Here is a 12,756-nt window from a genome sequence, read left to right as displayed (position 1 = left end):
ATGGTTCAACACACGCAAATCAATCAATGTAATACACTATATCAATAGAGCCGAGGGAAAAAACCATGTGATCATCTCCATAGATGCAGAAAAAGCGTTTGACAAAATCCAACATGCATTTATGATAAAAACACTACAAAAAATTGGAATAGATGGTCTCTACTTCAATCTGATAAAAGCCATCTATGAAAAACCAACAGTCAATATCATACTAAATGGTCAAAAACTGAAATCCTTCACACTAAAATCAGGAACAAGACAAGGATGTCCACTATCACCAGTCTTGTTCAATACAGTTTTGGAAACATTAGCCACGGCAATTAGACAAGAGAAAGAAATAAAAGGAATAAAGATAGGAAATGAAGAAGTCAAATTGTCCTGATTTGCAGATGACATGATACTCTATCTAGAAGACCCCAAGAATGCCACCAAAAGCCTTCTAGACTTAATAACCAAATTCAGTAGTGTAGCTGGATACAAGGTCAATACACAAAAATTAACAGCTTTCCTCTACACGAACAACAGACTCACTGAGAGAGAAACAGGGCAAACAATTCCTTTCACAATAGCATCCAAAAAACTGAAATACCTAGGAATCAACCTAATGAAAGAAATCAAAGACCTCTTCTCTGAAAACTATAGCACTCTGAAAAGAGAGACTGGAGAAGACACCAGAAAATGGAAAGACATCCCCTGCTCCTGGGTAGGAAGAATCAACATAGTGAAAATGGCCATACTTCCAAAGCTGCTATACAGATTCAATGCAATCCCAATTGAATTCCCAGCAGCATACTTCATGGACCTTGAGAAAACAATCCAAAACTTCCATTTGGAACAAGAAGAGACCCAGAAAAGCAAAACCAATTCTAGGTAACAGAGACATGGCAGGCGGTATCACAACTCCCAACTTGAAACTATACTACAAAGCTACTGTGATAAAAACAACATGGCACTGGCAGAGAAGCAGATCTGAGGACCAGTGGAACAGATTAGAAGATGCAGAAACAACTCCAGACACACTCAGCCACCTCATCTTTGACAAAGGAGCCAAGCACCCTCAGTGGAGAAAAGATAGCCTCTTTAATAAACGGTGCTGGAAAAATTGGGTTTCAACTTGTCAAAGATTAAAACCAGACCTATATCTCTCACCATGCACTCAACTAAAATCAAAATGCATTAAAGATCTAAATATTAAAATAGAAACTCTGAACCAGTTGGAACAGAGGTTAGGTAGAACTCTTGAAGAGATCGGTGTAGGAAAAGATTTTATGCACAAAACCTCAGTTGCCCATGAACTAGCACAAACAATCAACAAGTGGGATCTCTTCTCACTAAAATGCGTCTGCACAGCAAGAGAAACCACCAGCAGTGTGAAGAGACAACCCACAATGTGGGAAAACATCTTCACCTGCTGTTCCTCAGACAAAGGTCTACTATCTCGAATTTATAAAGAACTTAAAAAAATCAGACCTCCCAAATTTAAAGACCCAATCCGAAAATGGGCATCTGAAATGAAGAGACATTTCTCACACAAAGAAGTAGAAATAGCAAATAAACATATGAAAAAATATTCAACAAGTCATTTGAGAGATGCAAATGAAAACAACACTGAGATTCCACCTCACACCAGAAAGAATGGCTGCTAACATGAAATCAACCATTAACAAATGCTGGCGGGGCTGTGGGGAAAGAGGAACCCTGCTCCACTGCTGGTGGGAGTGCAGACTGGTGCAGCCACTGTGGACATCAGTATGGAGATACCTCAAAGAACTAGGACTGGAAGTCCTGTTTGACCCAGCTATTCTCCTGCTGGGTATCTTCCCTAAAGAATTAAAACAATCATACCACAGTGATAAATGTGCACCCATGTTTATGGCAGCACAATTTGTAATAGCTAAAGCTTGGAAGCAGCCCAAGTGCCCTTTAATTGGAGACTGGATAAAGAAAATGTGTTTTTTTTAATAAAATGGAATACTACTCAGCCATAAAAAATAAGAAATTAGAAGTCGGGGATTTAGCTCAGTGGTTTCGCCTCCTGCTACACAAGCACAAGGACCTGAGTTCGATCCCCAGTACCAAGAAAAAAAAGAGAAATTAGAGACATGTATAGCTAAATGGATGCACATTGAGGCCATACTCTTAAGTGAAATAAATAAGACACACATGTGTAAATACTGAATAGTTTCTCTGGTGTGAAAAACTGAAAGTGTAAATAAGGACTAATAGGTGTAATAGACAATGTGAAATAGGAAGAAAAGGGGCAAAAGGGGAAGGGAAGTGGGAGGGGGAGGGGAAAGGAAAGGAAAGAAAGGAATGGAATTAATATGAGAAAATGAACAAAATGGAATCAAAGTCTTTGTGAATAGGGAGGGATGGAGGGGTTGAAGGGAGGGCAGGGGAAGGGGGAAAAATAAGAACCAAGAGAGATTATGTAAAGGTGTAAATTCCCAATGATGAATGTCATTATATAATACATCTAAAAGGTACCAATAAAATAAAACAAAATCAAATACAAGGTGCTCGCTTCAGCAGCACATACACTAAAAAAAAAAAAAAGAAAAGACAACAGTTACAAAGAATCTATACAATGTAATTATACAGAACCTTGGAAGAAAGAAGAGACTATGAAATCCAAAGACTGAGTGAGGAAGTTAGCTTTTGCAAAGTAATACAAACAATGAGTGAGAGAATGACCAAGAAAACACTCCTTTGAACCTCATCTGGAAACTAAGGGGCAGAATCAGATCAGGGGTCCTGGAGGTGGAAAGTTCCTACAGCTGCTGTGGAGAGGCCACCAGGGCCCAGAGAAAGAGCACCTTCTGCCAGTCCCAAGAGGCTGGATCCCTGGAATGTCCCGAAATTCTAATCAGTGTGATTTAGTGCCATCTGCAGCAATACCTGGCAACCTGGACAGGTTCTGTCAGCTTCCGGAAGCACGTGTATACCAAGTTTACCTCAGTATAATGGGCCTACCACAGACCAAGTCATAATAGGGTAAACTCACACTTCACGGCAGAGCCATCTCACAATTTCTGAAACACATCTGAAGACAGGTAATAACAAACAGTCACAGTTAATCCCTTCTATAATTTTCCTTCAGATGGATCCAGGTTATACCCTACTCATATCAAGATCTTTAGGGGCTTCTAGGTGGAATAAACCTTGGAAATCAGCTCATGGGACCACTCATCTATTATGACTTCTTTGTCAAAAATCCATGGCAGAAAAAAAAAAAAAATCCGTGGCAGAAACCATCCTGGGTCACTGGGCGTCCACAGGCTCCTTTCCACATCTCAGCCTCCCTTGCAGGACCCCTAAGGTCATGTAGCTGGGCTCTGGCAAGTTTGATGTTGGTGGAAATATCAGTCACTCCCAGGCCTGGCTCCTTCTTAAATGGAGGATGACCAGCCACCTAGTCATCCACCAGTGTCCCATCACACGAGACACTGCTTGAGATAGTGTTAATAGACACACTTGGATAGTGTTAATCACGATATTCATGGCTTTATCTGTCCAGCAGCAAGCATTAATTAATTTTCAAGCCACCTTTTAATAATCTAGCAACTGAGAGTTGCCAGTCACACCAGAGAAAAGCATACAGATTACCGTTATCCATATACCCGAAGGACAAAAAATTGGAAGCAACCATGAAAGCTATTTTCACAATACAGTAACACTTCATTTATCTAAAGGTTATTACTTGACACATGATTTATAAAACTAAGGCTTCAGCCCACAACTGAGAACCAGAAAGTCTTCAGGAGAGGTCTGCAACAGCCCAGGCTGAGAGCTAACAAAACTAGTTTAGAGCTTCCTACTCCCATTAGCAGGTAGCTTCTACTTACTTACTCAAGTTGTCTTGGAATAAGTACATCAGTCTTGGAAATCTGTTCATCTGACATCAAGTACTAAATAGAAAACTGGAAGCAATAAAGAGGGCTGGCTAGCAAAACACAACGCTCCAATTGGCAAGGAGAGATCGGAGGACTCTAGAAGGCAACACCCCAAATCAAAAGGTAAGGGGTAGAACCCCATTTTATAAAGGATGATTGAGCCCCACTGCTCCTCAGAGCCCTTGATGCATCCCTGGCAGCTCTCAGCACACAAAGGACGTTGACTACAGTGATTTGAGACCTCCAACCAACCTTTCCAAGTTTCTAAAGAAGATATGAAAACATGTAAGGAGATGGCTACTCAAAATAATTCCAGGCTGGGGATTTAGCTCAGTGGTTTCGCCGCCTGCTGCACAAGCTCAAGGACCTGCGTTCGATCCCCGGTACTCAAAAAAAAAACAATTCCACTTTTGAAAGCCAGACAGTTGGTCTTTTGAAAACTCCATTGATGAGGACAGCCTTACGCCCTGGGACACCGTATGAAGGCGCTGAAAAGTATCAAAACATTGCCTACTGCACTAAAGGGTTACAGTGGGTGATTCATTCCAAGTAAATCGGAGTACACACATCCAGCATTAAATCAACTGGGCTTCCACAAGCAAAATGAAGATGCAAGCGTCACGGGAGTGAGAAAGGACTTTGAGACCATGCATGATCCAAGACCCTGGTTGAAAGGCTGGGCAGGGACCAGTGCATTCATCTCTGTGGCCCCTGCTTTTTCAGCCAGGGCACAAGCATCCAGACCACCATTTTCCTAAGCAGACTCACACCCTCCATCTCTTCTCAGGCCTTGCCGTTGCCCGACAGGTCTGAAAGCACTCACCTGGAGAAAGCAGTGTCCCACCGGGGTGTGCTCTGCCAAGGTGACATTGTACACCTGCCTCCAGAAGATGGGCTCATTGTCATTCACGTCAGCCACGGTGACGCTCACCAGGCAGGTGGCAAAGAGGGGCGGCTCTCCGAGGTCCTGGGCCACCACCCTGAGTTCCAGGGCCTCCTGGGCCTCTCTATCCAGAGTCCGGACGGTGCTGATCGCCCCGCTCTCAGGATCGATGGTGAAAGCTGGCCCACATTCTGCACCAGGCCGCAAAGCCTCGGAGCTGCAGAGAGCCGAGGACTGGTCAAGAGCGTAGCGCAGCCGGGCGTGGTCAGTGCCAGGCTCGTCGGCGTCGGAGGCGCTGACCCACGTCACCGTGGTGCCGGGGGCTGCGGCCTCGGACACGGAGGCCCGGTAGTGCTCCTGGCTGAAGACCGGTGGCTGGTCATTCAGGTCGGAGACACGAAGCAGCAGCGTCTCCTGGGTGCTCAGGGGTGGGAATCCCGTATCGGTGGCCACTAAGCGCAACTCATACAGCTCACGGCTTTCTCTGTCCAGGGGGCCCTCGACGCAGAGGAAAAACACCCCCGGGGGACCCCCGGGCCGCAGTGCAAAGGCGCCCTCCCCGCCCTCCAGGGCCAGCGAGATGCTCCCGCCGCCAGGGCCCACGCCAAGTGCCCCAGGGGCCTCCTCTGCCCTCTCCGGGTCACTGTCCGCGTCGGACACCGAGACGCGAGCCACATAGTCCCCAGGTCCTGAGCCCTCGGAGACTCGGGCCGCGCCCCCCTCCGTGAGGAAGAGCAGGTGGATGGCGGGCCGGTTATCGTTCACGTCCAGCACAGCCACAGACACGCGCACCGTGGCGACCTCGGGCTCGGCGCCTCCGTCGCGAGCCTCCACCAGCAGCTGGTGCCAGGCCCGCGCCTCGCGGTCCAGTGGTCTCCGCACCCGCACCGCGCCGCTCAGCTCCTCCACCTCAAAGAAGGCCGCGCCGCCCGGAGCCTCACCGCCCGCCCCCGCCCCGGGCCGGGCGCGGAGGCTGTAGCGCACGAGGCCGTTGGGCCCCAGGTCGCGGTCGGTGGCTCGCACGCGGCACACCTCGGCGCCCGGCGGGGCGTCCTCGCGCACGGCGGCGCGGTACTCGGGCCGCTCGAAGACCGGCGGGTTGTCGTTCTCGTCCAGCACGCGCAGCCGCACCAGCAGGCGGCCGGTGCGCCGCGGGCTGCCGCCGTCCCACGCCTCGACGTGCAGCTCGTGCGTCGCCGCCGCCTCCCGGTCCAGGCGCCGCAGCAGCACCAAGTCCAGCGGCTCCAGGGCGGACGGCGGCGGCCCCGGGGTCCCGTAGCGCAACTGGAAGAAGGGCCCAGCCGGGTCGTCGTGCCGGTCGGGAGGGGGCAGCAAACTGTAACCCTGGGTGCCGAACAGCCCAGCGTCCGGGTCCTGCGCCCCCGGCAGGCGGAAGGCGGTGCCGGGCGGGCTGAGCTCCGAGACGTCCAGCTGCAGCGCGTCGCGGGGAAAGCGCGGCGAGTGGTCGTTCACGTCGTTCACGCGGATCTCCACCTGCACCACGGCGCCCAGCAGCGTCGCGGCCACGAAGCTGTAGTGGTCGCGCCGCTCGCGGTCCAGGCGCCGCGCCGTGCGGATGACGCCGGTGTCGGGATGCACGTGGAAGTCGTCCGAGTCCTCGGACAGGAAGAAGCCGCCCGCCTCCTGCTGTGGCGCGGGCAGCCCGGCGCGAATGTCCCCGACCAGCGTGTCGGGCGGGAGCCCCTCGTCCACGGAGAGGCTGAGGCTCAGCACCTGCGCAGACGAGCCCGAGGCCGCCCACAGCCACGCGTGCACGAGGAGCCCGAGCAGGGGGCGCCCGCGGGGCGACCCCGGCCCGCAGGGGCGCGGTTGGCGCTCGGGGACGGGGGCCCCCGGCTGCTGACGCCCGGCGCGCATCCCGCCTGCTCCCGGGAGGCCTCCGGGCAGCTGCCAGCTGGCGGTGGGATTGCGACAGACCCGGAGCCTCTTCAGAGTCCGAGTCCGGGGAGCAAAGACTTTGGCCAAGAAGCCAGCAGACCCGGCGCTCCCGGGCCGCGTCTGCAACTGGCGCGGCCTCGGCGTGCAGCTCGGCGGGCGGCCGGGAGCTGTCGCCGCCTCCGCCGCGCCGGCCACCTCTTCAGCCCCTGCATATCTTAAGACGGAGCCTCATCTCTTCGCTCCCTTATTCCTCTACATCTGGTCCTTGTTCTGCTCGGCTGGCTGTTTCCCCTGCTGAAGTCAGGTGCATTATTTCTTCTGCCAAAGGAGGAAATTATTCGGAGCGCGCAGAGGGAGAGCGCGGGATGAGCGGGGCGGGGCGGGGCGGGGCGGGGCCGAGCGCAGCGCAGGGCGGAGAGGAGCAGAGAGGCCTCGGGGGCGGCCGGGAGCGGCGGGGGCGGGCGGCCCGCGCAGCGTGCTCCTCCGCCTCTGCCTCCCGCCGGCCGCTCGGGCAGGCCTGACGCGCGCCCTGGCTGGACGGAGAAGGTGGGGTCCGGATCACTTTGGGGAGCCAAATTTGACCCAGCCCCAGCAGAAGGACAGATGGGGTCGGACGCCCAGCAACAGCTGGGGCCGGGATGGCTGCAGAGGAGGGGAAGGCGGAACTTGGAAAAACCGCCTAGACGGCCGGGGAGTCCGCCGCGCACAAGCCGCCGACTGCGCCCCTTATGCCGCGCTCCACTGGCGACCTGTGAGCCTGTCCCTGTCCTCTGCCACCGGGAATGCGGACAGCGACTGGGCTTGTGAACTTTCCTCGTGTGTCCAGCGCCGTGACGACGTTTCCAGGAGGTTTTGCGCTGCCGGGCTGGGGACAGAAAGACTGAGCGGCCCGGCCCCGCCCCCTCCGCCACCCTCAAAGCGGCCCCCAAGCGACAAAGTTTGCAACCAGGGCCGCCGCTGGCCCACTTTGCAAACTAGCGTCTGGCGGAGCCCAAAGAAAATGCCGGTCAGGCGCCGTGGTCGCAGGTGTCCCTTCAGTTATGTGTAATCGTTGGTAGAAACTGATAAATGGCCTCTCATAAAGTATGCTTAGCTCGAGGACGGCGTTTCAGCCCTCCTAAGAATGGCCGGCTGTATTTGGCAAATGATTTCTGCAATTTTGCATTTCGGCCAGAGGGAAGCATTAGTTTCCTAGAATACTGTTCTCCTCTTGAGGGAGGACCAGAAGCCCTCCATAGTGATCTTTGGCACACCAGTAAGTGCGTTTTTATAGTCAGTGTCGTGTCTGTAATTTCTAATCCCTAGCAATGCGCTCTCTACCTCTGACAAAATAATAATGAAACAATTTACTTTGTAGCAGATGTGTTGCATGCAAATGGAGTCATTATTAAAATAAATTCAACTTCCTTTACCAGTGAAGTCCCCTTAGCCATTAGGAGATTTGGGGGGAGTCTTCAGCCTTTTCCCCTGGCCGCTCTAATCTCACCTAAGGAGTCTCCTGGCCCCTGCTTCTGCCCCTTGATAAGCAGTTCCCCACCGAGCATCTTGACTGACATTTTTAAAGCTAGCTGAGGTCATCTTACCTCTGCTCAGAACCTGCAGTATAATTCCATTATTCTTGAATAGTCATTCAGACACCTTCCTAAAGCACATTACACTTGCTTGAATTATAAAGCCAAAGAACCCACGGGAAAGTAGAAGTTTGAGCTGCCTGACTCTCCATTTGTTCATAGACTAAATCTTGTTTACAAAGAATGTGTCCTGTGCAGCTGCTGAGCCTGTCACATGCTCCTCTGCAGAGCCAGCCCTGCTGTCTCTCCAGGGTCTGACTTGGTATCGGACCTGTTAGAGTTTTCCTGCCTGGTTCTGGGTTAGGGGTTAGGCTTGGGGTTAGATCTCTGACACCACAACACTCTGGCTCAGATGCCTGCTGTTCAGAAATCGTGCCTGACCACCTAGCTCAATGGCTCCTCCGTCACAAACCCATCACCTCAGGCTGTATTTCAGCCATGGTACCTCACAGTACCTGACAGTCTAACTTCCCTGTTTGTCTTTGTACTCAGTCATTCCGATCTCAGTCCTCTTTGTGGACGTCAGCACTGCTCTGTCCTAGTACAGAATATGCCTCTGTTCTCTGTGTTGACCTTTCAGATGATGGATGGCAGATGACGTGGAGGCCGATAAAGAAGTCTGTTAAAGAAGCAGTCTGAAGCCTTCCCTGAGAATTCACTGGCCATGACATCCTTCGCTGTCATGAATTGCATCACAGTGACCTTGCTCACATTCATCCTCCTGCGGGCCTTCTTGAACTTATTTTTGTGCTTTTTCAACTTCCGTTGGAAACTGTTGCTATCAAATGTTTACTGGAGTCTAAACAAACGAAAAGCAGAATCTTTTTCTGTACCTCTCACTAACACATTCTTCGTAAACAGTGGTGTTGTCTAGAAACAGAGGGAAAGCCAGGCCCTCTAAACATGTTTCTTCCCCAGGCCCCTTGGCTTTGTAATTCAAGCATGTTCAGTGTAAAGTCTCCTGCCCAGTTCACAGCGCCCTACAGTGATTGCCCGGAGCAGCACTCCAGAATTGATCAGTTTTGTAAAGTAAAAGAGATATGTGCGTGAAAAGTAATTTTTGATAATGTAGGCACCAAAACCCCACAAGAAACAGATCAGCATCTTACCCTTTGGAGCAAAATGTCATTATGTAACTGGCAGTAACTTTGGCTTTAAAGCTGGGCAATCTTTATAATATGTTTGATTTGAGGCAAATCACTCAAATTTCATTAAGTTCCCATTTCCTTCTTTAAATTGGAGGTGATATATCTAATTTCTGAGGATATCATGAGCCTTCAGTGAGACTATGTATGTGAATTGACAGCATTTGGTAAATAGTACTTCTGTTACTTTGTGTGATGAAGTATTTCAGAGGTGAACTGTTTCAGGGTTCTCAGTAGTGTCTGACTCCTGTGTGCGAAGAAACAAGATGTGAAATCCCCACAGTCTCGAATGAAACTACTGTGGACAGGAAGGCTCAGAGCAGATCTTCACATGGGGCTACGTGCTTCTCCAAAATAGCCTTCTCCCAGGCTCTAGCCAACCCTCAGCTCTCTGGTTAGGTAAATAGTTCAGTTAAGTAAATAGTACTATATTCGTCAGGGTTCCATCATGGGACAAAATACCTGACCTGAACAACGGAAAGGAAGCTTGATGTGGTGGCACGCGCCTGTAATCGCAGCATCCTGACACACTCAGGCAGGAGGATCACAAGTTCAAAGCCAACCTGGGCAACTCAGAGACATAGGAAGACTGTCTCAAAATAAAAAAAAGAGCCAATGGTGTAGTTCAGAGATCAATTGCCAGTACTGGGGTGGGGGAGAACTTAAAGGAAAAAAGGTTTCTTTTTGTTTCGTGGTTTCAGAGGTTTGGGTCCATGGTTAGCTGGCTCCAAAGAAGAAACATGGTGGCGGAAGGACCTGATGAAAAGTGCTTCAGGAAGCAAAGACAACTGGAAGAGAAGGGGCCAGGGAACAGATAGAGTCCTCACGGTCATGCCCACCTGGACACCCAGAAATGTTCTGTATTAATCCCCCAGGTGTCTAATGGTTAACCCATTAACCATCACAGTTACTAACTGCTCAGTGCAGTGTTCAAACCACCTCGTGTGAACCCTTTAAGGAAGTATCATTGTGATCCTCATGTTGCAGATGAGGAAACAGGTTCAGAAATACTGCATGCAATATGACCAGTCACACAGGTAGTACATACTGAACCTAGGAAGTTTGTTCCAGTATCCGTGGTCTTCACTGCCTACACATTTACTGAACTCTCAACTTGTCATTTATTTTCTCCGTGATTTTTTTTTCATAGTACTGGGGATTGAGCCCCGGGCTTTCACACTGAGCTACATCCCCAGTCCCTTTTAGCACCTGTTTTTGACACGGCCTCACTCAGTTGCCCAAGAGGCTTGGCTCCAGCTTGTACTCCTTCTGCCTGGGCCTCCCTGGTGCGGGGGTTGCAGAAGTGTGTCACGGCAGCTAGTGTCGGGGATTTTCCCTAAGCACATTGTCCTCTGATTCTCACTGAAATCAGGACGGGGAAAGATGCTGGGCAGAGAGGAGACGTGCAGAAAGGAGCTGGGCTAGGCAGGGTGTCTGGGGAGGCACAGCAGTGTGGTCTCTGGACGCAACTACTTGAGAATGCAAGGAAAAGGACTCAGCTAAATGATACTTACGGGCAAATGAGGAGGCTCTTGTGGAATATGGAAGAGAAAGGTCCCCTGAGGGTTAGGGTGGGTGGGTGATGACAAGGGCCTCGTACCATTGCCACTGACATGTCACCTTTCTAAAGGATTTGAACCAAAGAGCATCTGGAGCTTGTGATGGTTGCATTTTTTACGTCCAGTTGGCTGTGTTGCCCTGCCGTTGGGACAGACGCCAGTCCAGATGCTGCCATGAAGGCATTTTGTGATCTATGCCCTTTAAGTCAAGGCGATGGCCCTGTGTGATGTGGGTGGACATCATCCAGCCCGTCAGGGCCCTCCAGAGCAAAAATGGAGGTTTCCTGCAGAAGAGAGTATTTTGCCTCGAGGCTAGAACATAGGAATCCTGTCTTTGTTCCCAGTGCATTAACTTGCCTGTGTTATTCAGCTTCCTGCCAGTGTAACAAAATGCCTGAGATAATTAACTGTGTAGAGCTGTGGAGGTTTCAAACCATGATCAGTTGGTCTCATTGCTTTGGGCCTGAGGTGGCAGCATGGAAGTGCAAAACTGCTCTCCACACAGCCAGAGAAACAAGAGAGGGAGAGGAAGTGACCAGAATCTCTCAGTCCCTTCAAGGTCACGCCCCCCAGTGACCTAAAGACCTCCCACGAAGACTCACTTCCTAAAGAGTCTGCCACCTCCAGGAGCACCACCCAGGGAAGAAAGTCTTCAGTCTATGGAGCCAAGCTGTACTGGCACTCTACAGATTTTGGTCTTGCTAGTTCTCACAATTGGGTAAGCCAATTTCTTAAATAAATGATATATGGGTAGAGTGTGTGTTTCTCTGGAGAGCCCTGACTAATAATAGAGTTTTTAAAAACTCTATTATTATTAGAAGTAGAGATGACTTAGTATTTAATATTATAGTCTCTGTGTGTTTAATATCCACATATATTTTGTATTCTTAAGTTCTCAAAATTCAGAAGCCTGGACACAGTAAGAATCTTAATAAGCAATCAGGTTCACCTCCTTACCCTAGAACCTAAGCCATTCAAAGGAAATGGTAGTCTTTTGCACACGCTGTCTGTCTCTCTCTCTCTGTCTCTCTCTCTCTCTCTCTCTCTCCAATTCCACAAGTACCCATTCTATTTTTAAATTTTGCATAGTATTAGTCTGTTTTGGATATTAACAGATGTTTTTTTCCTCTGATTCTTTGGAAAGGTGAAGAAAAACTGGCCAATAATTTTTTGCTTTGGTTTATTTTTTATTAATACGTGTTTGCAGCTATTCCTTTCTAGAGTGACTCCCTAAAAGAGTTCAAGTCATCATAATACAGTGATCCATGCACACCCATGTTTCCAGCAGCACAATTGGTAACAGCTAAATCTTGGGAAAGGTCCTCTATCCCCACTGACAGATGAATGGACAAAGAAAGTGTGGTGTTTTGTTTTGTTTTGTTTTGTTTGGCACCGGGGGAAAGTGTGGTCTTTATACACACTGGTCAGTAATTTCTTTATACATCATTTCATCATACGATTGCATGGAACTATAACATGGCCTATCATTAGATTTAGATGTACTTCATTTAATCATATTTTCAAATCTAGTGGAAGCTGAGAATTAAGAAGTACATATACAAATGATCCCCAACTTGTGATGGTTTGACTTAGAATGTTTTTGAGTTTACAGTTATGTGGAGGTACAGTAGGAAATATACTTGTCATACAAATGCAGTAGGAAATATACTTCCGATGTTCAGTATTGTTCTGTCCCTGAGCTAGTGACATGATTATGATACTCTGGTGGTGCAGACAGTGATGATGAGTCCCAGACAGCCTTGCAACTGTGTGGTAAACAACACCTATTCTACAGTAGGCTGTGTT

The 12,756-nt window shown here is 49.5% G+C and overlaps 1 protein-coding gene across 2 annotated transcripts in view; it reads right to left on the bottom strand.

Annotated features, from left to right (window-relative positions):
• Nucleotides 1-7,056, bottom strand: part of Dchs2 (dachsous cadherin-related 2) — a 246,083-nt gene extending 239,027 nt beyond the window's left edge. For both annotated transcript variants that reach the window (XM_021247863.2, XM_021247864.2), the window contains exon 1: nucleotides 4,717-7,056. In XM_021247863.2, the coding sequence (XP_021103522.1) occupies nucleotides 4,717-6,654 (1,938 nt within the window). In that variant the 5' untranslated portion in view covers nucleotides 6,655-7,056. The remainder of the gene's footprint in view (nucleotides 1-4,716) is intronic.
• Nucleotides 7,057-12,756: the final 5,700 nt, after the last annotated feature.

Source organism: Heterocephalus glaber, unplaced genomic scaffold, assembly GCF_053883595.1.
Source record: "Heterocephalus glaber isolate CG9 unplaced genomic scaffold, H.glaber_assembly_v1.0 deba00000613, whole genome shotgun sequence".
In the NCBI taxonomy this organism is placed as follows: domain Eukaryota; kingdom Metazoa; phylum Chordata; class Mammalia; order Rodentia; family Bathyergidae; genus Heterocephalus; species Heterocephalus glaber.
The sequence above is the reverse complement of the archived record's forward strand: the minus strand, read 5'-3'. Positions and strand labels throughout refer to the sequence as shown.